A 27,953-nucleotide genomic window follows, 5' to 3' on the forward strand; every position below is an offset into this window, starting at 1 on the left:
AAAAAAAAAAAAAAAAAAAAAATCAAATGTTTATAACTTCCAACTAGAGAAAAGTAGCCTCTGTTCCTCCTTAGACCAAGGCAACCATGCCAGTGTTTAACACAACACTGTAAATCTTGTCTCCCAGCCCCAAACCCTGATGGGACAGGCTAGTCTTCTCCACTTTACCAAAGCAGCATTAAAAATGGAAGAGCGTCTGTACACATGGTTCTGCAGCTAAAACTCCAGGCTCCCTAGCATAGCAGTAAGATTTACTGTTACTGAAAAAAGCAAGTATGAGTTACCCGGCTAATTCTAGTATGAATTCTTTTCTAAAATGGTTCGAATTCAGCACACTGAAGTCATTTTCACATCACACCATGTCTCCCGATAACATTCTCCTCCTCCCAAACAAGATGAAGCTTGAACTTCCATATGACAGAACAAAGGACAGGATAAAGAGAGACAGAAGAAAAAAGAATATAAAAGGAAGGCATCCTTACTGGTTAATTAGGAGAATGAAGAGAACACACCATACCGGTGGCTATGTTTCACTAAGTAGACTTTAGGAAAACAAAGTATTATAGAGATGCAAATAAAAATGCAAAATAATGTTTAAACAGTCTTGATAGCTATATCACAAGTATTCTATTTCTCCTCTTTCCAAACGCATGGTAGGATGGTATTTCTCCAACCACTTGGAAGTATGTGTAGCCATGTGACTTGCTTTGCTTAAGGGAATGGGAATAGAAATCAATCACTTCTGGGGGAAGTTTTGGAGAGCCAGAGTGTAATTTACCGTATTTTCTTGCTTGACAACACAACAGCATATCTGAATACCTGCACGTGTGGACATGAAGCAGAGCTTGCAGCTGACCCAAGACAACTTTTTTAGTGGCTAGATTGCAAACTACTAATATTCAGGAGCTTTTTTTTTTTTTTACTGTATCATAATCTAGCCTACCTTGTAAGATAGTCCATTTAAACCATACCCTTCAACATTTCTTTGACTCCCGTCAATCATGTATTCGTCATCATTTCAGAAAAAAAAAAAAAAAAGAATGTCACATTTATATTCCTAGAAATGCCAGGGAAACAAGTCTCCTGTTATCTAAGCCATACTAGAATTGTTGAATATCTATCACTTAAGGAGCAGAGAAACAAGTAACAGAAAAATAAGAAATAAAATCCAAACTCTGAAAGGAACTAATGAGTCCGCATGTCAAGTAAAGATAAATATAGCTGACATATACCAACTGCTTTGTAACTGCTGCTTCAGCCTGCAGAGCCCAGATCAATGAGGTCATCTCTAGAAATGTTGCTCACCTGGCTCTAGTAACAGCTTGCATGCCCATTTCCCCTACTGGGTTGGACTGCTTGTGACAAAGGCTAGCCTAACTCTCAATTCTATAACTACTAGAGAGCATGGTGCTTATTAGCATGGTGTTCTACAAATGAATGAATACAATCTTAAATTAATATGTACTTGTAATACAAGTACATCAAGGCAGAGTTCTAAACTGTCAAGAGGCTTTATTAAAATATCACACACATCTCCAAAGTCAAAGTAACAGTGGAATAACCAAGCCTAGAGAAGGCAAAAAGTCAACAAGCTTTGAAGAATTACTAAGGAATTGAAACTTGTTAGAACTTTAATACACACATACTCTTTGCTCTTCTCTGCCTGTCCACCTTCTTCCACAAGGCAAGAGACATGGCAGTTGACAACTTCAGATTCACATTTTCCCACCTTAGCCACCAGAAAGGAAAAAACTAAAGTTTTCACTTTTTCTCACCTTGGATCATGGGACCACACCAGTCCCATCACTGTGTTCAAAAAGATGAAGTACTGCAGATTCTCCCTGCTTTGGCCAAAGGCTAGGAAATGGCTAACCAGGATCAGAATAAAGACATGTTACAAGAGAGTAACTACCATTCAAATCCATGAAAGACCATTCTACAAAAGAGGACTACTGTTACAGGAAGAGAGGCACAGGAAGAACAAAAACCATCAAGGACATTATTTCTCTCCCCACCCGCCCCCCTTGAAAATGATATAATGTTTTTAAAAATTCAAGAGGAAAGATGACTTGACTTGACATAGCTTAAGAAGATGAGGGGCCTAAAGTTAAGCCTAAGAAAAGGCACAAGGAAAGAAATGAGTACAATGTATAAGGAGATGGTGAAATCTGCCTGGATTGACAAGGTTGGGAGAAGCAGGGACATAATAAGGACAGATGAAAAAAGCAGAAGCAGCCAGACAGATATGGATTCTGTCTGTAGTTTCTGGAGAACTCCAAAATGTTACAATAAATGTGCTAAGAGTGGTTCGAATGCTATCAAATTTCTATAGGATTTCTGAGGCTGGAAAAAGAGTACAGCCTACATCAAAGTAAAAATTTTTGAAACTAATATTCCAATAAGATCTGAAATACAGAAGGCAAGCATTTTTAAAGGAGAATGGTATGAACAAAAATAAAATACTTGGCCGGGCGCGGTGGCTCACGCCTGTAATCCTAGCTCTCTGGGAGGCCGAGGCGGGCGGATTGTTTGAGCTCAGGAGTTCGAAATCAGCCTGAGCAAGAGCGAGACCCCGTCTCTACTAAAAATAGAAAGAAATTAATTGGACAACTAAAAATATATAGAAAAAACTAGCCGGGCATGGTGGCGCATGCCTGTAGTCCCAGCTACTTGGGAGGCTGAGGCAGGAGGATCACTTGAGCCCAGGAGTTTGAGGTTGCTGTGAGCTAGGCTGACGCCATGGCACTCACTCTAACCCGGGCAAAAGAGTGAGACTCTGTCTCCAAAAAAAAAAAATTCCTATCTTTTAAGAGTTGGTTAAATTCTGTACCCTCTATAAACATTTCAAACTACCCCAATAAACTTATAAAACTTACAATGTTGAATTTTACATTTCCTACCAATGTGTGTCACTTATCTTCTAATGTGCAATTCCTATCTTGCCAGCTACTTAAAAGCTTCTTTAAGACTGCCTTATACTTCTCCAAGCCAACCTTAGGGACTAGGACTGTACTTTTTACATAATAAACTGATAAACATTAGCTGAACAAATTAATAGATCAGTTTTCCTGTATAGTGGTACAAAGGAAGATAAATAACATATGCAAAGGTACTAGCACATTTACATCAAAAAGTATTCTCAGGCAGATCTCATTCAAACCTTTTTCAATTTTTAATCTTATTACTAGAGAAACCAACAAAACGACAGTTTTTCCGTTTATAAACTAGAAGACAAAGGCAAAATGGAGATAACATGAATACAGCAATGACAAAAAGCACTCTTTTGCCTGATGGTGATGATGTAAACTGGAGGTAAAAAGAAAGCAACATGCAAGAAGCTGATGATAAAAAAAACTTTTAATGGAGGTGGGAAGTAGGGTGAACTGGATTCAAGCATTTCCTCTCACCATTTAAAAATTTCAGATATATTACAGTCAAATGTAAATGTAGAACCATAATAGAAGTGAGAACAAAAATTTATGCTTGGGATGGAGAAGGCAAATGAATAAAAGAAAGAGACTTGATATGTTTGATTATCCAATTTTTAAAACTTTATAAATTAAAAAAAACATAACAAGTAATAAAACTAGGAAAAATATGTTTTTATGTTAGTGGGCTGATACCTTTTACATAAAAAGCAATAATAAAGGAATAAGCATCTTAGCCGGGCATGGTGGCATGTGCCTGTAGTCCCAGCTACTCGGAAGCTACTGGAAGGTGGGAGGATCACTTCAGCCAAGGAATTGGAGGCTGCAGTGAGCCATGATGACTGCACTCCAGCCTAGGTGAGACTGAGACTCCATCTCAAAAAAACACTAACAACTCACAAAATAAATAAAAATGGCCAACATGTGCCAAAATTTTCAATCTATAATAATCAAAGAAATGCTAACTTTAACAAAAGGAATCCTGGGCCCATCCCCCACCATACTCTCCCACAAAGTTTTCTTTTAAAAATGGTATGTTTCGGCCTGGCGCGGTGGCTCGCGCCTGTAATCCTAGGTCTCTGGGAGGCCGAGGCTGGCGGATTGTTTGAGCTCAGGAGTTCGAAACCAGCCTGAGCAAGAGCGAGACCCCATCTCTACTAAAATTAGAAAGAAATTAATTGGACAACTAAAAACATATAGAAAAAATTAGCCGGGCATGCTGGCGCATGCCTGTAGTCCCAGCTACTCGGGAGGCTGAGGCAGGAGGATGGCTTGAGCCCAGGAGTCTGAGGTTCCTGTGAGCGAGGATGACGCCACGGCACTCTAGCCTGGGCAACACAGTGAGACTCTGTCTCAAAAAAAAAAAAAAAAAAAAAATGGTATGTTTGACCAGAAGCAGTTCTCATGCCTATAATCCCAAAATTCTGGGAACCCAAGGTGGGAGGATAAGCTTGAGGCTAGGAGTTTGAGACCAGTCTGAACAACACAGTGAGACCCGGTCTCTAAAACAAGTAGAAAAATTAGCTGGGTATAGTGGCACAAGCTATTATTCTCAGCTACTCAGGGGGCTGAGGCAGGAGGATCCCTTGAGCCTGCAATAAGCTACGATCAAGCCACTGCACTCCAGCCTGGGCAACAGAGCAAGAACCTGTCGCTTAAAGAAAAAAAAAAAAAAAAAAAGGGTATGTTCTATTAACTAGGATTTAAAGAAATGAACACTCTCAGAAGTATTAGTAGAAATATAAATTGGTCCAATCTTTCTGAAAGACAATTTGGCAATCTGTTAAAAGTCTTCAAAATATTCATACCCTCAGATCCTATAAACCTATTTTCAGGACTTTGACTTAGTAAAACCATAATCACATTCAAATAAAAAAGGCATAGCAATTTTTTTATAGCCAAAAATTGGGAGGGGGGAGGAACCAGACACCCAAATTTAAATCATGGGCTTTCATATCAAAGAAAATCATGGACATATTTAATATTGCCTCATAGAAGAATGTTACAGAATTCCAGAAAATACATTGAGGGATAACAGCTAGTTACTATACTATATCATCCCTATTACTTTATGTTCAAAGTATACATACAGAAAAGACTATAAGAACATACAATAGAAATATTAACCATGGTATTTCTGAGTGATAGGATTAAAATTACCTTATTTCCTTTTAATTTTTCCTGAAGCTTCCCAATTTTCTATTCTCAATATGCACTGCTTTTATAATAAAAATAATATTGAAGAAACTATCACTATAGCAATCTTAAGAAAAGGTGGTATAAAATTAAATTCAATCCCAACACTGTCATTTGATAAAAACAGGAAAAAGCACATGGTATAACAAAAAGTTACTGCATCACCAAGAGGAGGTGGTAGCCTACAAATACCTGTGCTAGAAGTGGAAAAGGCTAGGAAGTATCCCTGAGAGCAAGCCAACACAGAGAAGCAGTGGAAGGGAGTGATTTCCTAAAGAAGAAAAAGAGAACAGAAAAAAGAGGAACAGATCAGCTATAGTCCAAAAAAAATTATAGGAAAGGGGAAGAAAAAAATAACAGAAGAGGAGTAAGATGTCTAGTTCAATTATAGATAGTGATGAAGGATAAGTGAAAAAGACCAGAGGAAATAATCAGGAGAGAAATATATCCCAAAGATTCTACTTTATCTTAAGGACGAACGCAAACTATTCTTTTAAAAAAGGTAAGCAAACTTGATTTGAGGGAAGCCAGGAGTGGTCACTGTAAGGAAGCTCCACAAAGAAGACAGCTTAATGTAGTTTTGGAAAAAAACAAAGTGGAGCAAAAATGAATTAATCCAAAAATTCTAGGAGGAAAACCTGCTATTTAAATTCTACTAAATGTGTTAATACCCTTCTATTATAAGCACTTTACACTCTCTTCTAACTTCTTCATTATATGGATCAAGTGGTATGGGCAGAGAAAACAGTTTGGCATAATGAAAAGAATCCCTGACTTTAGAGTCAAGAAGTCTGGAAACTTGGACAAAAGGGGTATAATAAAGATTAAAAAGGAAAAAAAAAAAGCAGTCTGGAATCAAGTCCTGACAACATACTAGCTGTATAAAGCTGAGCAAACTTCCGCATTTGTAAAATAGAGATTACATACTTAATGCAGAGTTTCTAGGTGTCTCAATTAAAGGACTATGTATAATAAGTTTTTAAACTTAAAACACTCTGTTAATACTGTTGTAGTAGCTGCTGTTATTGTCATGATTTGAATCACAGTGTCACTATAAATACTTTTACAAGCCCAAGCCCATCGTTCTCAGGAAAGAAAAGCCATAATAACAGCACTTTATCTAGGAAAGATGAACAAAAGTCACATGAAGAGTCTGGAAATATAGTTACAATTGTTCTCTCCCAATTTATCCCAATCCTCTCATTTCCAAAAATCCCAAGGAGTTTTTGAGAAATTAGATAATTGCTAGGATAGCACACTCCACAGGGGTTTCAAAAGTCAGTCTGGGGTTTGCTGAGTAGGCCTTCAAAGTTCCCTCCAGTCTAGGATTCTATCATGAGCAACAGAATCAAGCTAAGAAGGCAAAATGATATTCAAACAAGTCAGTATCTTCTAAAATTATTCTTAAACTAAGACGGTTTTTTTGGCTAAACTTCTAAATTTCTATGTCTTGATCATAATTATACTTATTCACATAAAAATAAATGGGAAAAAAATCTATATATTCAAATTTACTACTAAATCATGGTACAGCCACACAATTGAACACAAAAACCGTAAAAGTCATGTTTTCGAATAATTTTTAATGTTAATGGGAAATGACATGCTAGGCTTTAAAAAAGTGAATAGGTCCTCTTCCATATATTACTTTAGTGGTGAAATGTTTTCTGAAGACATCAAAGTTGAAAAAATACGAAAGCTGAAATGGGGTTACATTACTAAAGTATGGGGGAGTTAAAGCTACAAAATCCTATGTACGCTTTCCCTCTACATTCTTTGGTATGTTTTCTCTCATTCCAAATATATTTGAAAGTTTTTATTCTTTTCCTTCATAACTGAGCATATTATTTATTAGTTTACATTACATGAACATAAATCTTAAAATCACAAGATTTGCAATTCTACAAATCTAATTGAAGTCCATCTTTATTGCAACTTTATTACTTAAACCAACACATCTTAGTCACTAGTATTAACCACTTCCATTTTTTAGTCAATTTTTAAATACATGATACAATAAAAATTTTTAAAAATGTATATAACATGAACGTATGGAAAAGATAACAGTACGGAACTGCCAATGTGGATGTGAGAAACAATGCACTATGATAGTCCAAAATGCTTCTCATTTCATATGCCAGAGTCCAAATACAACCTGCACATTAACATGTATAAAACTGCAGTTGTTCAAAAGGTACAAGTTACTTATATGCACATACATGTACACACACATATATACACACACATACATTCAGTTTTAAAGTGAGAGAACATACATATGCCAATGTCAATAGTAACCACTATAACTGGATTGCGGAACTATGTTTTTCTTTTTAGTTTTGTTTGTTCAAAATTCTCTAAAATGAATATTAAAAACTGCTATTATAGGAGGAGTGATTTTCTTAATCAGCAGCATAAAGTTAAATGTGGCTGCTACAAAGAATAACCTAAATGTAAAACAGCAAAAAATATCAGCACAGAACTCTGCACTAAGCACAGTGCTAATAGCTTAACATAGTATAATAATGAAGTTATCCAGTAACACCATGAAACAGACATCCCCACTCTGGGGACTAAGAAAGTGAGGTTTCCTGAAACTCTTAACAAAGAAAATACGGCTACTTAATGGCAGAGACAGAAGTCACACACGAAACTGTCCTAATCCAAAGTCCACATGCTTAACGACTTAAATAGTCAGACATCAACATAATGTTTCAATTTATTCTTTACATTTGACACTTAAAATTTTTTTTATAGTTTTCTAGACATTACATACGTGCTTATGCCTCAAACTGTTGTATCAAGTAATCCTATTAGAATTTAGCCATTACTTACTGCAAGCCAAACATGATTAATATTTGTCCTGAGTTTAGAGAACTAGGACTTGCAAGAAGAATTCTGAGAATTTTATACATGGAGTAACAATCCTTGGCTAAATCAGACCTGGAATTTTACATTCAAGTGAATTCAACTGATTCTTCACACTACCTCATCTGTAACTATTCCAACTAAAAAGACAAACACCAGACCACTAGAAATTGTTAAGACAACTGATTTGCTAACAAAGTCAGACTGCCTCAGTATCCTGTCATCATCCTGTCAAAAAGTATGATGAGAAAAAAATGCAAAAGCCGAGTATCGAGATTCAAGTTCTTAAGACAAATGAAGCTTCCTTTCAATGAAGTATCAAGTCAAGACATACATAAAGGAAAGGGACTACAAATGGTGGAAAAGATGTGTTTTTGCATATATGTAAGGAAGTGAAGAGAAAGGGCAAACAAAACATGACGTACCATACACTAAGGACCCTAAATTAGGTGTTTGAAAATGTCAATGATTGAGAACTGTTTTTTTGGGCCTACTGTATTTAAGGAAAGATTTAGAATTTGCTTTGGATTTCAGTTTTCTTTGTGTTACTTTGGCTCAAAATTTAGGAAAAATTACTCAGTTGCAATGAGCCATTCAAGTTTTGGTCATCACGATGAGGTTTGAAAATATTTTTTTTATTCCCAATTCCTTTTCGAATTACCATGTAATACATACCTTCCTCCTATCGAGTCGTCTTGTGGTTGGGCCCCGGCAGTGTTCCTCTGTGAACGTCGCAGTGACCCCCCTGGATTGTTATTAGGCCGGTTGGACATTGGCACCTCTCTCTTGAAGGGACATACCCTTTCTAGACACTACCATTCACTAAAAGAAAAACAAAAGAAAAAAGAATATATAACAGATGTACACGATACAATACAAAAAAGAAATGAGGGGCACTGAAGGCAATGAAGAAATTTTATACAAAGTATTTGATTTTACAGCTTTCACCAATGTTGCACTGTCTTATTAAACTGTGAAGTATGATTGATTAATGTCTTACAAAATGTCAGGAATGTAACAAATCCAAGGCATGTGGTCCAGAACTCAGCATATAAAATTAACTTACATTTTTCATGAAATAGCCAGGAAATTCTCAATTCAAAGAAAACAGAGCACAGGTAGAAATATGTCTTTCCACATTTCTAGTACTGTGCATAAATGGGCATTGCATCTAAAATCAAAACACCTTAGTTGAAGCCTTGTGATAGAACAGCTATAAAGGAGTTTGCCTTTATATAACTCACAGTCTCTAAACCCACAGAATTAAAAACATGTGTCATGCCGCCTTCACAGTATTGTCGTGAATAACAAATGAAATAATAAATACAAAGAAAACTGTAAAACTGTGTTATCCTAAAGAGATGATGAGAAAGCAGCTCAAACACAGTAAACCAAGCAATGGTCCCAGATACCCTGGATTTCAACAGTAGCTCTGTTAGCCATGACCTTAGACAACTTAATCTCTAGATTTCATTTATCTCTTCTGTAAAATCAATATTATTACCTACCTCACAAAGTTATCAGCAACAAGAAATTGTGAAAGTATTTTTTAAGTGTTAACAATTTAGCTCAAAACACCCTTCTTAATCAATCTGAACTTTCTTTCTGTAAGAAATTTAATTATTATACAATGTGCTGATACTCAGAAAATCAGTTTTACTGACAAAAGAAGCCAAAATTAAACCCATAGAAAGAATTACAATGTGTCCAAACCAAATCTTTCACTATTTTTCGTATGCCTCCAATCAAACTCAATTTCTTACTTACTATTTACTGAGGAAGAAAGAGAACGTATGATCATACGGCATTACAGAACCTGGTGCCAAAGAGAATGTAAATTAATCATAACTAAATCTATTACTGTACTGGACTTTAATATTAGATTCCTTGCATTGTAACAGGAAAGTAGGTTTTCTTTTGAGTTACATGTTGACCTAATTCAGTAGAAAAAGACTGTTTCTGCTGCATATGCCCAAATCAAATATACTACATAAACTTTAATCAGAAAGTTCAAATTACTAATGTAAGTACTATAAACTTTAGAAAGGAGGAAGGGAGAGGGAAAGGTAGAGATTAAATTTGCAAACACTGGTATTGGAAAGATCTACCCAAGATATGTTGGGGGGAAAAATACGAAACTTCCATTTGTGTGTACGTATTTGACTTGTATATATATTTTATCATCTACATGTTAAAGACTGATGGGACAATTCACAAAACAGACTTTGTTAATACCAAATGCCTTTGAGAAAGACTGGAGGGCTGGAGTTTAGAATGAAAGAAGTAATTTTTCTTGTTATTGAGATTATTTAAACCATTTATATAAGCAATAGGGCAAGCTGCTCAAGCACAATACAAGTGCAAAGCTCCAGAGTCAAACTGCCTCTGTCAGAGTTTAAATCCTGACTCCAACACCAAGTTATAAAACTGTGTGTGTGTGCATGTACAAATGCACATGTGTATACACACACACTCTTCTCTGTGCTTCAGTCTATCAAATGAAGACAAAGAACTTACCTCACAGACTAGTTGTGAGGATTAAATGAGAAAATCCACAAAAACCACTTAACACAGTGCCGATCATACATAGCAAGGGCTCAGTACATATTAATTATTATTGTTATTACTATAAGCATTTATTCAAAAGAATACTTGTGGTAAAGTAAAATGTAACATATTGGGAAACTTCACCATGAAAACCAATCAATGTGAGTCTTAATTTATAGCACAATAGTTTCAAAGGTGAATTTCTGCTGTAAAGAAAACATATATTCACACTGGTGTTTTTAATTAAGGGGGAGCATCACAACCACCTGGGAAGCTTAGTCAAAATAAGAAATGGGTGACATATTTTAAAAGAGTTCTCTTGGTAGTACTGCAATACAGAATCGCACCACATTAAAGCATTAAATCAAAGGCCAGTCTTTTTCAGAAGTCATCTTAGAAGTTTCTCTACTTCACACATTATCTCAATGCCATTTCACCTAGACCAAAACAGCATGGATAGACAAAAGAGAATAGCATGATACTGCTGCTCTCACTTTAAAAAGCAAAGAATACTATCACTAAACAAAGTTGGTAGTTCTCACCTGCCCTCTCTCTCCTATTAATGCCTACTGTATGTCATGTGGTATTAAGTCATTCAAATAAATGTAAATCATACTAGTTATTTTGACCTATAGTCACCAAGATAAGAACAATGCTTCCAAAATCTTTAGAGCTCATCAACCAACACCATAATCAGCCAATAGCCTATTTTGGGATAATTCTTGAGATTTAAGGGAAAGAATGACAAGTGGAAACACAGATGTTTATCAAAGTACTACCTGCTTTTAAAGTGTAAATTAATCTTTAAAATAGGACAGATTCTGTTAAACTTTGGAATTTTAATTCCCTGAAAGTAAATAAAAGATTAACATATGATGGATATAGGATCTCCCACTCAGTGGGGTAGCAACAAAACCAGAGAGCTAGAAAGGCCGTGAGAGACGATCAAGTGCAACCCCTCACATGGCAGACAAATCCAAATGAAGAAAGTTCAAGGAATCTGTTGAGGACCAGTCCTCTGAATGCTGGTACTAAGATCCATACTCTCTCCATGAATATTACCACCTCAACTACAACCAAAATCTAATAATGTCTCATTGGCTTCAGATAAGAACCCAGAGGCCAGAAGTTTTCGTCCTGCAATGATTTCCTTCAGAATGTTTTCCTTACAGAATATTCTGTAGTGACCAATTACTTATGCCTACCACGTTATTTATTTTTAAAACACACACACAAATGAGAATTCTATTAACAATTATACTGCTAGAAGTCATGTTTTGATAACCTGAAATGAATGAACTCAAAGATTCCAACTTATTAATAAGCTATCTCATAATGATGAAACAAACTATTAATAGAAGTTATAAGCCCAATCTATAAATATCCCAGACTATTAGATCCTCAAATATACTTTTCTAACCTTCATTTTTGTGAAAATAATCACCAGCCTTGTTCACATAAAATCTTTAAGTCCTAAAGCACTGAAATAAAATAGATGGCATGTATGACTTTAAGAGGAAAAACATAAAAATGCTAAAAGATTATCTTCAAGGTTGAAAACAAACTCATGACAACTTTGCTCACAGCTCTAAGTGTGCAACAAACTTACTCACTGTTTGAATTTTATCTGAAAAAGTATTTAGCTCTACAGGCAAATTCCACACAGGAAAAACAGACTTGTATATATATTTTCTTAATACAAACAGTTTATCACATAAAATAAAGAATGAAAGTAAAGAAAGTTTTACACAATGGGAAAATGCGTTCCAGAGAGAGTGGAACAGTCACTCAGCAGGAGTGGAGAAATACATAGACTTGTATATTAATCTACATTTTAAGATTCATTTTAACATTGTATCAAGAATATTCTTTCAAAGAAAACAACAACTGAAAACATCATGGAAATCAAATTTCTTCTAATTTCTTAACCCAAAAATCACAAAAAAAGATTAAGGCCAGAAAAAAAAAAAAAAAACCTCAAAACATATAAAACTTCAATCCTTCATTTGGTGCAAAACTTTTAGAACACCAAGAAAATCAACTGCAAAAAAACCTTGAGTGTTGGGCACAACGGTGCACACCTTAGTCCCAGCTAGGCAGGAGGATCACTTGAGCCCAGGAGCTCAAGGCCAGCCTGGGCAACATAGCAAGACACTGTCTGTTAAAAAAAATATATATATAAAACTTCAGGATGTGGTAGTACTTACTAGTCAAATGGACAAAAGTATGGAAAGGAAATAGATAGTACAAACATTAGAATTTATGCAGAATTTCCATCACATGAATGACATTTGGTAGAGTGGAGAACAAATCTCCTATTTAGTAACCCAGAGTCATGAGCAGCCCCAAAGCCAACCTATATGTTTACTCATGTAAATCACTATCACCTATTTTGATAGGCAATTCTAAAAACTGAAGGAAATCTGCATTATTTTTACAATAAAGACAATATTTAAAAGTTAATAGTCACTTACTGCATAACTGTACTTTGGTTAATAGACCACATACACGATGATTCCGTAAGATTGTAACATCGCATTTTTACTGTGCCTTTTCTATGTGTGGATGTGTTTAGATACGCAAATAATTACCATTGTGTTGTTACAACTGCCTACAGTATTCAGTATAGCAACACACTGTACAGAGTTGTAGTCCAGGAGCAAGAGGCTCTACCATACAGCCTAGGTATGTAGTAGGCTATACCACTGAGGTTTGTCTAAGTATACTCTAGGGTACTTCCACAACAACAAAACTGCTGAAGGACTCATTTCTCAGAACATATTCTTGTCTTTGAGTATAGCATGACAGTACTTAACATCTCATGCAATGTCTGCAGAAAATTCTCAGCTTTTAGAATTGGCATTTAAATTGAATCTTATTTGTCCAATATGTACCCCCAACTTCTTATGCACCCTATTTAGATGTAGTCTCCAAAGAGACTTGGTTAGGTTCCAGATTATGAACTTGGAGTTAAATAACAGTAATAAACACACAATCTGCACAGCACTTTACTTGTTTACTCTAATATAGCAAAATTTAAATGTGCCAATGAGCCATATAAATAATTACCCCTTCGTCTTACTTGACAAATAAAGAAACTGAAGTGTTACAAAATTAGTGGCCTACATGCAACAAGTTATAGCATCAGGGCCTGTAGACTGAAAACAAAAAAAGACATCTGGAGCTGCAAATCTGAACAACTACACACACCAGATCAAGAAGGAAATGACTAGGTGCTAGGAGAAAGTGTGGTAAATTAAACACACCAGGGACAATATATAATAAACAACTCTACAAGAAAATGGAATAGAAATCACCCTTGCTTATAATAGAAGTCATGCTAGCTTATCTAAGAATGGCAAGGAATTCAAATAAGCCTATCTTTAAATCGGGAATGAATACCCTTTAAGCTTCCCCTAAAAACAAGGGATTGAGAGGTGCTGAGAAACAATAGCAACTGAGACAATCCCAGCACACACAGAGTTTACTGCTCTATACCCCCCACCTAGGCGCAAATCTTAGCTCTGCTCCATAACAACAAGACAGACAAGTACCTTCATTTGTCTTAAGCTTCTTTCTCCATTAAACTGAAGATATTATTATTAACTTTAGGGTTTAAGAATTAGAAACAATGTATATAAGGCTCTCAGAATCTTACCTGAATACGATAGCTGCCATTTAATGAGTGCCTATTAACTACAAATAAATGACTGAATCTGAAAGAATCTGAAAGAAAAGGGGAGCAGTGGGGTGGTGGGAGTGGAGGAGTCACCAGGTCCACCATCATGAATGAGAAAGGAATTGAACAAAAAGTTTCTACAAAACTGTGAAGACAGTTTATTATTTCATTTTAATTTAGGAAGAAGGTAATACAGTATCAGCAATTTTGTATGTACATTCACAAGTCAAATGCCAAACTCTAAGTAGCTGTATGTCAAACTCAAAACGCATCTGTTATAGAATAGCAAAGTGTGATTTATTAATTCATGTTTGCGCTAAGGGAAACGGAGAAATTTATTGCCCTTCCACCCACCCCCCAACCCCCGAGTTAATCAGAAAAGTTCCATACAGAAATTAGAAGAGTAAGAGTCATTGAGTGCAGGCAAAAGGGTTAAGTTAGGGTCTCTGTCAGGCATTTAATTCAATTTGGGGGCCTCAAAACCATTTGAATATGATGACTGAGTATTGTCTAACACATAAAAATAGTATTCTCAAGTCATATTTTTATAACACTACAAAATATTTAATGGGAAAAAATTTAATAGTAAAATAAGAATGATAATATGTCATGTTTATTCTGTGCTTACCATGTGCCAGGCAATGTGCCTTTTCATTTAACTTTCATGCCAACCTTATAGAATTGGTAGTGGAAATAACCTTGCAAAGAAACTACGGTACACAGTAAGTTAAAGTAACCCTGAGGCCATAAAGCTAACAGGTGACAGGGCCAGCACCCAAACAGAGGTTTGATCCAAAACCCATGCTCTTTATTACTATGCTATATGGCTGAACAATAATGAAAAATAATTATGTATTTACCTTTTTTTAAAGACGTGAAAACATTAGAGAGCCATGACATTCCAAGGCTGGAGGATTATGAAGGATATCGAGAAGATTCTGATCCTTTGACATTTCTTTCAGGAAATCAGTTTATCTAGCCAATCCTTAAGTGAACAATTATCGTGAAATATGCTCAATGACATAAGAATATCAAAGGAAATATCGTAAACAAAGAACAAAAAATGACTAAATCTGGTGGTGGCAAAAGGCCTATAATCCCAGCCACCTGAGAGGCTGAGGCAGAAGGATCACTTGAGGCCAAAAATTTAAGGCTGCAGTGAGCTAAAATCATGCCACTGCAACCTTGGCCTCCAATCCACCCTAGGCTACAGAGCGAGACTCCTATCTCCTTAAGAAAAAAAAGAAAAGATGACTAATTGTGCCCTCACAGGTTGAGAATGGCCAGTCACTTCTGCTGCTGCCACAAATTAGTCTTAAAAGTCCAAGGCAGGCCGGGCGCGGTGGCTCACGCCTGTAATCCTAGCACTCTGGGAGGCCGAGGCGGGCGGATCGTTTCAGCTCAGGAGCTCGGGACCAGCCTGAGCAAGAGCGAGACCCTGTCTCTACTGAAAATAGAAAGAAATTGGCCAAACAACTAAAAATAGAAAAAATTAGCCAGGCATGGTGGCGTGTGCCTGTAGTCCCAGCTACCTGGGAGGCTGAGGCAGGAGGATCGCTTGAGCCCAGGAGTTCGAGGTTGCTGCGAGCTAGGCTGACGCCACGGCACTCTATCCCAGGCAAGAGAGTGAGACTCTGTCACCAAAAAAAAAAAAAAAAAAAAAGTCCAACGCAGTGAGGAAACGCATGGAAGAATAAGAGAATAAACCACAATGGAGGGATGCTGAATGGTTCCTTGAGCCTGAAAGTAAGTCTGAACTGTATTAGCAAATGGGCAAAATCTAAAAATTTTGCATTTAAGACCTACAGATATGGAGGCAGCCCAAAAAGAAAGCTACCAACTAGACCTAAGTATAGATGAGGGTCTGATATTAACAATAAAAGGTGAAAAGATCGGAGGGTCAAAGAAACATTTAGATGACAAAATCTACACAATGAAAAAGAAAAATCTAGCACTGTGGTTCTCAGATTTCAGCATACATACAAATAGAAACTCATCTGAAATGTCTCTCAATGTTATCTTGCTCTGATGACAAGGGTTAAGATAATTTATTTAAAACATGTAAAGAAAGAAGACCGCATATCCTTTCACTGTCAGATGAAACATTGTTTATAGGCTCATCTAAGGCTTATTTAATTTTCTAAGAAAGTATCATTTTTTACCTTTGCTATTTACTATTAATTAGATGTTCAGAAACTGAAATTACCTGTTAACTTGTAGATTTATGTCTGATAAAAGTACAAATAATTTCTGTACAGTAGAAAAGACAAACCCAAAGACTGCAGTTTGCTGCCTATAGGATTATCAGTAATCTTATCCTAAAATTCTTTATCAAATTGCCTATAAATATCCAGCTCCCCAAATGCTCTTTGAGCCAGCTTTACCCTAACAGCCTCTCCCTCATTAATTAGCTGAATAAAATCTTTACCATATATATTTTATAGGATTAGAAGATATGCTTTTAACTTCAGAAAATTATACAAAATAGATTATAGTAGCAATATCAAATGATACACATGGGACAGAAAAATAAGGTTTAGTGTTAATCATGTCAAATTTGAGTTATTATGTAGGCTGTATCGGTAAAGACTTCCAGTAAGTACATGGAAATAAAGATCCAGAATTATGTAGGCAACTGGCCATGCAGATGTGAAAAATTATCGGTGTGCAGGACGTAGGAGAAAGTAAGGTAATCAATGATATTCCACTTCCTCTATGAAAAGCAGAGTAAAGAGAGGAGCAGGCCCGGGATGAAACCATGAGAAACACTAAAATCTAAGGAAAACATGTAAGAAAAAATCCAATCAAGGACTCAACACATGTATGGGGAAAATAAATCAGGGTGGTGGTATTGCAGACACCAAGAGGGAGTAAGATGGATAAGCAGAGGTCAAATGCCACAGAAAGGACAGACACACAAAACTCAACAGTGTCCATCAGATTTAGAAAATGGTGAGAGCATTTCTAGAAATGGTGGGGGAGGAGAAGGCATGGGGTAAGATAAGCAGACGGTAAATACCAACTCTCCTCTGAAAATGCTGGGTTATAAAGAGAAGAGTCAACAGCCAAGAAGGAATGGGGGCAGAGGAGGCAGGGTGACAAAGGCTGTGTGCGTGCATGAGTATATGAGTCTTGAGTATGTTTATGTAGGTAAGGAAAAGAATTACTCAAAGGAAGAGGCTGGGGACAAGGTATAGTTTACTAACAGGATCCTACAAGGGAAAAAAAAAATTAAGAGCAGAGGCTTTGGATGAGAATAAAAGCATATCAATTTCTGAGGCATGATAAGGTCACAATTGAAAGCAAAGAAATACATGCCTAGCTTGTTTAATCTGTGATTTACAGGTATGAGAAGTGTGAACATGGAGATGACCCTTGACAAAGAGGTCTAAAGCAGACCCAAAGTCTATTTTATCAAGTAATATATGCTGATCAATTTTATATAAACAGATACAGCCCAGCTATTTCCAAAATAAATAGCAATTCATTCCCTAATACAAATTTTGTCTTCGCTTATTCAGTTTGCATTACTATAATCCTTCGGAATACTAAATGAATTTATTTAACAGAATATTTTCTTCTTCTTCAGGTCTCAAAGATTATAGGCTAGAGTCAGCAATTTTTAGCCCATATGCCAAAAATGGCAGGTAGACCTGGGTTTAACAGGTCTGCAATCCTGCTGGCTACCACAATTAGTCAGGGGGGGGGTGGAGAAGGTCAGCTGATCACTAGCCATTTTAGTACTTCTTGAAGATATACTTTTAGACCCATCCAGGAATGATGAGACAAAAGGGAAAAAGGTATTAAACTACAAAGTCCCTAAAATTGCATTCAGCTCCAAATTTTATAAGATCCTAACCTAACATTTCAGTTTTGCATAAATGGAGCACTTTAAAAATTCTACCTTATAAAGATCTAATAATGCTACTTATTAAGCATGGTGATTATGAAAAGGGAGGGACTACTGAGAGAGGGAGAAGAGAATGATTTATAAACACCTCCTCCCTGAGGGGACAGATGGATGCTTTATGGTAAGAATAACTGCTATTGAAAACAAAATGCTCTATAAATTACAGCAAGGTGCTCCCTATGGACAAATTTTATGTTTTACCAAATATAAAACTGTATATAGACACACATAATAATGCAATACTTTCAAAATATTCTCTTCAATACATGTTCTTGTCACTGCTATGAACTCCACCACAATGATGACATCACAGAGGTTAATCTCTTTAACACGTCTTATATTAGAAAGTCTATTCCTGCATTGCAATAAAAAAGATTTTAACATCGTGATAATCATTGGTTGGCACAATCTTTTTCAAATGAATAAATATGTAGCCTGACATCAACAGTGTTACAACCTAGGAATTTTCAGGATCAAATATTATTAAGTTTATAATTAGGATGAAGGAAAACAAAGCAATGAAATTTAACTCAAAAGTTGAGCAGAAAAGATACAGAATGTAGTGTTTTTAACACTTAATGAATAATGCATGATGTCAAATTTTTGTTTGCAATCATGTATGGCATAGGAATTATACCTAAATTCATAATGTCGCAAATATTTTTCAAAACTTAAAAAAACAACTAGGCCACGCACAGTAGCTCATGCCTATAATCCTAGCACTTTAGGGGGCTGAGGCAGGAAGACCACTTGGGGCCAGGAGTCCAAGACCAGACTGAGCAAAAGCAAGACACTGTGTCCACAAAATATAGAAAAATTAGCGAAGGTGGCGGCATGCGCCTGTAGTCCCAGGTACTTGGGAGGCTGAGGCAGGAGGATCACTCAAGCCCAAGAGTTTGAGGTTGCAGTGAACTATGATGATACCACTGCACTCCAGCCTGGGAAACAGTGCAAGACCCTGTCCCCTCCCCACCAAAAAAAAGTTAAAAAGAAAAAAAATTTAGAATGCCATATTCTACAGATCAGTGCCCCGGCATTTCAACAGTTAGCATTTTTACCAAAAATAAGTAGGTGCTAATGACTGGCACCATATTGGGCCAGAATTTGTACAAATCAATAGCCAAGAAAAATATTAAAGCTATTGTTCCCAAACCTAAATTTTTGTCATACAGATTCCTGGGCCCTATCAGTCAAAATGAGAGTAAAGGGAAATCAAACTGTTTTTTAAAACAGAATAAAAACCGATTTATTATTTTACTATCATAGCTAGATTTAAGAACTGACACAGGTTTATACCATTGTTTTGGTATCATTACACATCATCTTCTATTCCTTTGCAATTTTTACATGATTCTCACACATCCCACAATTAAAAACTGCCAATCATATCCTTAGAAACCACCAATTCCACTTCTAGGAATCTAACCTAAAGAAATACTTGTACAAATATGCAAGGATGTATGTAATCAAAATGCTGGATGCAATATGTCATAATGGAAAAATAGAGATAATCCAAATGTTCTCAGTCGGGAAATGGTTAATAAGTACATAGTTTCAATACTACAGTATACTTAGAGCTCCTCAAAAACAAAGAGGCAGATCTGTATGCACAGCACTGACCTTCAAGGACAGAATATTGTTAATTTCTTTAGCAAACATTTGAAGGCCTATTTGACAGGTGCTAGTAACCTTTGCCATGATGGAGCTTACACTCAATCAGGAAGATAGAAAATAAACTATTTTCACATTGTATTAAGTACCACGAAGGAGAAATAGGGAAAAAAAAAAAAAAAAGCAGAAAATAAAGGGGGATGGAAAAGGCTACTTTGGGTTGAGTGACCACGTAACAGCTGAGACTCAAAGGATTGGGGCTGGGGGTATGTATTTGTTTACAGTGCATAGGACAAAAGTCTGGAAAAATACATCTAAATGTCAAAAGTAGAGAGAAGAAGTAGTAGTAAAGAACACCTATTTCTTCACAGAGTTCAAATCCCAGTTCCACCATTTTAAGGCGTGTTACTTTGCAGAAATTTCTTAACTAAGCCTTAGTTTTCTCATTTGTCAAATGGAGGTTAACAGCCATATATCATTAATTTACCAAAACTAATGAAAAGTAAAATCCTTAGAAAATAGTAAGCTAATTGCAAGGGGGGAAAAAAAGAAAGGAGAGTTACCAAGTTTTAAAAGACACAGCAATAAAATTCAAGTATGAACACCAAGGGAACTGGAACATTGACTCTGGGTATTTGCAGATAATAAGGAATTGTCTATTTCTTATTATGCAATCATGGTATTAGCTTATGTCTTTAAACAGTCCTCATCTTTTAGAGAAGCAGACTCAAATATTGCCTCAAAATAATTGGGGTAAGGGCTGAGAGTATGGGGGGAAAATGTGGCTGTGAGTTGATGGTGTCGTACATTGAGGTTCATTACGCAATTCTATTTTTGCATATATTTGAAATCTTTCATAATAAAAGTATTTTATCAAAGAATAAGCACTAAAATATAAGTTGTTATCTTTGGAGGGTGAAGAAGAATGTTGCTTTTGTTTTCAAAGAGTCATTCATAAACCATTTGCTTTATTAAAAAAAATCCAGAGAGGTTTCATTTTTATCAGAAATGAGAAAAATTAAGCTGCTGGATATAGAATGAATCATCCTTGACCTAAATGTGTCAACCTACATTTCATTAATTTAAATCCTTGTTTCCCAATTCCAACAGAGTGTACGATTACCAAAGAAAAAAATCATGCCTTGAAAATAAATCCTGTCCCCCACCCATTTGAGCAGTGGCCACAGTGATACTATGTATCTTCCCATGGTTCTGTTTTCAGACTGAATTGCAAGTATTCCTTCCTCACTTGTTACAGAAGTTGGGCACAGGTCTTCTGAAATGAGATGCAACCACCTAACAAACAGTAAACATTGGAGGATGCAGCATTAATTCAACTCTTTACAGTGAAGTTGAATCCCTGTCATACCACTTTCCTTCTAACAAAACACAAAACATCGTTTATCCTTAATCTTAAGTACTCACTAACAAACACTTCACCCTGTATTTACTAAGACATAAAGAGGGAATACATTGAAAACAAAATCAAACTACATAGGTGGATAAACTGTATTAACAAATGTGGTGTTCCTGAACTCAGCACTACATCTTTTCCCTATGTATATGTAAGTGGATACAGGCAGCAATAATGACGAGCTACAAACGGTCGTTGGCATACTACAGTAGATTAGGACCAGCAGTTCTCAAGCATTTTAATCTAAAAATTTTCTCAGCTAAATAACATGATTAAATACAAAAATATCAAAATCCATATTCATATTCAAATCAACAAAACTACACGTACCATTCTTCTTCAAATGGGCACAAGTTTTTACTGTATAAAATTTGTATAACAGACTAGTTGTACAAATTCCATTCCCTTCCTGAACTTTCCATTTTAATTGTTCTTTCACTTCTATCTTCCTCCCACCAACAGTTTATTATAAAATTTTTCAAAGTACAAAAAAAAGTTCAGAATTGCTCAATATCCATAATTTCTATTAGCTTCTATAATTAAAAATTTATTACATATGCTTTAATCACATATGTATCCATATCTAATTGTCCATGTACCCCTCTGTCTGGCCCGTCCATCTATTCCATTTCTTGATTATTTCAAAGTAAGCTGCAGGCCTCATTAAACTTTGTATCATCGATAGCGTTAAAATTTTGTTTCATATTTTCAGTTAAATTTACATACAGTGAAATTCATGGATCTTAAGTATAAAATTCAATGAGTCGTGACAAACACATTAACACCAGCATAACACAAATACTTATCAAGATATAGTCTATCACCCAAGAAAATTTCCTCCTGCTCCTCCTCAATCAATCCCTGTACCTCCCCCCCAACTCTGTAACCACCGTTCTGATTTTTTTTAAGCATAGATTAGTTTTGCCTATTCTACAATTTTATATAAATGGAAACATGCAGTATGTATGTACTCGTGTCAAATTTCCTTGGCTCAGCATAATATCCTGAGATTCATCCATGTGGCTGAGTGTATCAGTACTTACAACTTCTTATTGCTGAATAGTATTCCACTGAATGAATATATCACATTTTGATTAACTATTCTTCTGTTGGTGGACATATGGGCTATTTTCAAGTTTTGACTATTAAATTTAAAGCTGCTACAAACATTCTTCTACAAGTCTTTCCATAGATATATGTTCCCATTTCTCTTGAGTAAACATTAACAGTGAAATCACTAGGTCTTAAGAAAGATTATAATTAATTTTTAAAGAAACCACCAGATCTTCTTCCAAAGCAGCTATACTATTTTACAGTTCTACCAACAAGTATAAATGTTTCATTTGCTCCATATCCTCACCAACAGTTGGTGTGGTCAGTCTTAAATTTTAGCCATTGTGATGGGTATGTGGTGGTATCTCCATTGTTGTTCTAATACATATTTCCCTAATGCCTAATGATTAATTGATTACTTTTATTTGAAGCTCTCCCAGCTTGACCTTCCAAACCCAAAATAGTCAAGAAATTAATCTCATTTCAAACTTTTTTTTAGTCTTTATCAACTACTGAAGTAAAGGGGAAAAAACTAGGGGACACACCTTTAGGATTAAATGACCAGAATGTTCCTGACCTCCACCCACCTCAATTGCTAAGAGAGTTTACCTTGTTGCTAAACAGCAAGGAACACAGAAGGAAACATCACCGGAAAGAAGAAAAGAAAGGGGAAAAGGAAAACCTGTACCTGAGAATTTATACATGTCTGGCCAAGATTTGTAGCCATATTTTGAATCAGCTGGATAATCCAAGAAACTTCAAGCCAGGGATTCTCAAATCTTACTGATCTCTTAATACAATGCTGCTCAATATTTACTATGCCTAAGAATCACCTAGGGATTCTTGTTAAAATTCACGTTCTTGTTAAAACACAGGGATGGACCCTAAGGTGCTGTGTTTGCTAACAAGATCCCCTGCCAGTCTGAGAACCACATTTTGGGTAGCAAGCTCTTTGTGCACCTAAATATCTGACAGAAGCAAAGTAAACCTTCTCTGGAGAAAGGCACCTTCAGTCCAGGCCTCGGGGAAACTACGAATAATCTAAGAAAAATGAACAGAACATAAACAACATACAAGTAAACAAGGCACTATGAATAAGAACCTGCAAAAACAAACAAAAGAAATAGAGTCCTGCAGATTTCAGATATCAGTATTATCAGATCTTAAAATAAAATGCTCACTACATATAAAGATATAAAGGATAAACATGAAAAAGATAAAGGAAACAAAAACTATTAAAAGTGACATGGAAGGAATAAAAAAAACAGAATTCTAATATGAAAAATAAAATAATAAAGCTCAGTAAACAGATATGGCAAAGTATGAAACAAAGTTAACAAAGTGAAAGAAATGCAAAATATATCATAGAAAGGACAAAAGGTTAAAAATACAGAAGATATGTAGAGAATAAAGTAATGAAGATCACACATATGTTTAGTAAAAATATCAGAAGTTAAGAGTGAGGACATGGCAGGGACATATCTAAACATTTAGTGGTCGAGAATTTTCTTGAACTGGTAAAAGATAATCAATACTCAAATCCAAGGGGCTCAACTGATTCCAAACAGGATAAAAAGACATCTATGCCTACATATGCCATAATGCAACTAAAAAATACCAAAGAGAAAATCTTAAAGCATGAGGGGATAGGGTGAGTCATTTTTAAACTAACAGATGACTTCTCAACAGCAAAGGAAGCCAGAAGACAGGAGAATTATATTTTGTTCATGAAGCTAAAAATAAATGTCAATAAATAATTCTAAACCAAATTATCTTTTATCAATGAAGTTTTTAGAGATTAAACCTGATAGTTTTTCCACCAGAAAAAGGAAAGTGATCCAGGATAGAGTATTGAGATGTAAGAAAAAATAAAGGTGACAAACATACCTAAGTATAAATGCCATTAACTCTACAAAATTATACTAAGGCTTAAAAAGTCAATTACAGTAAAATGACAATATCTTAAAGTCAAGAGAACTTGGTAAACCGAGTCACTATTTTAAGGTCTTTGTGTTTTCCACATGAAGGTACCAATTAATTATATAGTTAGATACATACTGTTTTAGTTTCTGTAACAGGCAGCCAAACACTACAATCATACCTCTATTAAAAATAATAAACTCAAGGCCAGGTGCCATGTTGCACACCTGTAGTCCCAGCTACTCGGGAGGCTGAGGCAGGAGGATCACTTGAGCTCAGGAGTTTGAAGTTGCAGTAAGCCTATGATGACACCGCTGCACTCTACCCAGGGTGACAGAGTGAGACTCTGTCTCAAACAAAAAACAACAACAACAAAAAAAAACAACATAACTTTACAAATAAGACTCTTCTTGTTTGTCAAAATAAAAGAGAAGATTTTTTTAGGGCAGTACAAATTACTCTGTATGATATTATTAATGGTGGATACACGTCATTATAAATTTGTCCAACTCCATAGAAGGTGCAACAAAATGAACCCTAATTTAAAATATGAATTCTGGGTAACAACATGTCAGTATAGATTCACCGATTCCAACAAAATGTACCACCACAGTGGAGGATGTTGATAACAGGGAAGGCTATGCATGTGTGGAGGCAGAGGGTATATGAGAAATCTCTGTACCTTCAGTTCAATTTTGCTGTGAACCTAACGCTGCTCTAAAAAAGTCTTTATTTTTTTTTTTTAAAGGCATTACTAAAGATAAAAAGAGTACCTTCATAGTAATAAAAGGTTTAATTCAGAGAGACAGCAATTCTTTATATACTTTATACACGGCCTCAAAATATTAAAAAATTGAAAAATACACGAATCCAGAGTGGATTTTATAACACTTCTCAGTAGCTAATGTGACAACAAAAAAATAAGGATAACTGTCAAGTTTTACAAAATCCCCTTAAAGTTCAATATTTCTGCATATTACAACTCTGAAGAGCTCCATGGCACTTTGCAAACTTAGACATTTCACTAGATGCTACTACGAATGGGTACTTATATTAGACAACCCTGTTTCACGCCCTTCTCTACCCACTGCATTCCCACGGATTCCCATGCACGCTGCCACATAATACCTGATGGCTTCCTGAATATGCACAACACCTACCACAAGTTAGCTAGGGTTCAGGACAAATACCCTAAAATGGACCAGAGTCCTCTCCTAAGACCTCTTTAGGTACCTAGACTGTAAAATCTAAAGTTTGGCATTATCATGGCTACATTTAAAACAGTCACATGAAGAATCAAGTCTTCAGAGAGATAGATAAAGCAAACATACAAACAGAGACAACAGTTAAGAGTATCTGAACTGTTCCTAAGGCCCAGCTGCCTGATTCCACCCTAAGGATTTCATTAGACACACACTGATAGTCATTAGACATACGCTGATAGTCACTGAAAGTTAAGAGTTCTAACCAGGTGTCCAATTAATGTCTGAATCTTTTTTTAAAGTCATACTTTACTTTTTATGCCTCCAAATTGACAAGGATGCTCTTATAAACCTGACTCAGTCATTGAGATTCAGTATTTTTCTCAGTAACAAAGACAAACAAAACTATTAAGCCACAGTGCACAAAGTAGCAACAATGTACAAAGACTTCTGACATGTGTCTCTATCATTATCCCTAACAAACCCAGAATTATATCAAAAGCAAGCATTACTCATACTTAACAGAAGACTAAAGGAAACTCATATATGCTCAAGTATCTACGGCTTCAAATTAGATTAGAACTCATCTCCTAACTCTCAGGCCAATTTTCGTATACATCGACCTTTAAAAGGATAAATTCATACCCATCAAACCCAGTTTATAACTTTCCATTTTTATTATGCTATATATAATTACAAATAAAAATTAACATTAAGTGATAACACACACAATATCAAGAAAATAGGATCCTTCTCTAAAAATTGTACCAGACAGCACTGTTGAATACATTAAAATCTTTATCAAGAAATAATAAAATGTATTTTCTTTTCCCATTCTTTATGGAAATAAAAGAGAAAAATACTAAGAAACCAGTAAAGCTCTTAGAAAAAGAGGGCTGAACGAAACCATAGCCACCAAATTTCTGTGCTCATTTTCTCACCCGGGAAAAATAGCTACAAATTGGAGGGAGAAGTAGAGTCAGAAGCTACTGCCACACTTCCCAAATATAAAAACAGCAAAGGCGGGGGAGGAGGAGAGATTAGGAAAACCAGCACCAGCAAGAATGAACTAGATATGACAAGATTCCACCCTGTGCTATGCAAAGACATCAGCTAGCCCTAGTCCTCTTTTAAAGACAACTCAAAGTGATGTAGGCAGATAGGGAGTGTTGATATTGGAACCTTTGGTAGGATGCATGAAAGGTTTAAAAGAACTCTGGGAGGCTTAGACCAATGGAAACCCAAACAACAAACAAGTAACTAGAGTAAAAGGTAGCAGACTATCAACGTAAGTAATATTACAGAAGAGCAATCCAAATCCTAGGGGAGGCAATACACCTCCCAGGGGTGGAAATATAAAAACTCTTGAGGATAAAAAGGTATGTTCCCAGGAAAGATGGGGGAATGGTCTGGAATGGTAGGCAAAAGCGAGGGGGGGGGGTGTCTCCAAACAGAGAAACATCAGAAAGTCCTAGGGGCAAGAATAACAAACAGGAAATAGCTGGGGATGGGTCAAAAAGCCTGAAACACCCTAACAGCAAAAATGACAAGACAAGCAATACATAATTCATACCTGTAATCTTTCAAACAATCTACATACCAAATATATAATAAAAAGTGCTCACAGATCTTTTAAAACAAAACACTCCATATAAACCTTTAAATAAGAAAGTGGATGGAAGTTAAGAGCCTATCATAAATTTAATTTTTACAGCTTAGCTGGACTTCTACAACCTTGGAATATCAAAAAAGAACTAGTAGATGGATACAATGTGTGTTGTTTCAGTGATGTATATACTGGAGGCCTTGACTTCACCACAAAGCAATATATCAGTGTAACAAAACTGCACTTATACTCCATGAATATATACAAATAAAAAAAAGGTGTGGGGAGAAGAACTGGTAAATTGCTCCCTAAGAAGCAGTCACCACTCTGAGTTTGAATCATTGTTGGCAAATAAATTTGGCATCTTCCAATAACGGCTTCCTATCTGCCCTTCTGGAAGTGACACTGTCATAGCCAACAAACAAATGTATTTTCCTCTTAACAGGATATTTACATTGAAGTAATACTTTCAGTAGAAAAAGGTGTAATTGCCAAAGAGAATGAACCCTCCTAGAAGAAATTCAAGTAACAGTTTCTATTTATAGTACCACACTACACATGGATAAGATTTGTTTTTAATTGGTAAGATTTTAGCTAAGAAGACAACACATCACAACATATCTGTCAATTCTAAAACTTAACCTAACAGTTAACAGAATCCAATGAGTACAGTTTCTTGCTGAAGTGATGAAAATGTTCTGAAATCAGACAGTGTACAGTAGTACAACTCTGTGAATATATTAAGGACACTGTATATAGTACTGTATTAAAAGGTACTGTAGGTTGGGCACCATGATTCACACCTGTAATCCCAGCACTTTTGGAGGTCAGGAGCTCAAGACCAGTCTGGGTGACATAGAGAGACCCCCAACTCTACAAAAAAAAATTTTAAATTAGCTACACGTGGTGGTGCACACCTGTAGTCCCAGCTACTTGGGAGGGTGGGATGAGAGGATCACTTGAGCCCAGGAAGTTCAAGGCTACAGTTTTAAGGTCTTTGTGTTTTCCACATGAAGGTAC

At 35.9% G+C, this 27,953-nt stretch overlaps 1 protein-coding gene across 1 annotated transcript in view; it reads right to left on the bottom strand.

The window, feature by feature from the left end:
• Positions 1 to 27,953, bottom strand: part of TRIP12 (thyroid hormone receptor interactor 12) — a 196,259-nt gene that overhangs the window by 142,323 nt on the left and 25,983 nt on the right. The window contains exon 2 of the mRNA XM_012642477.1: positions 8,667 to 8,813. Within this exon, the coding sequence (XP_012497931.1) occupies positions 8,667 to 8,764 (98 nt within the window). The 5' untranslated portion in view covers positions 8,765 to 8,813. The remainder of the gene's footprint in view (positions 1 to 8,666; positions 8,814 to 27,953) is intronic.

Source organism: Propithecus coquereli, unplaced genomic scaffold, assembly GCF_000956105.1.
Source record: "Propithecus coquereli isolate 6110/MARCELLA unplaced genomic scaffold, Pcoq_1.0 Scaffold18, whole genome shotgun sequence".
Lineage (NCBI taxonomy): Eukaryota > Metazoa > Chordata > Mammalia > Primates > Indriidae > Propithecus > Propithecus coquereli.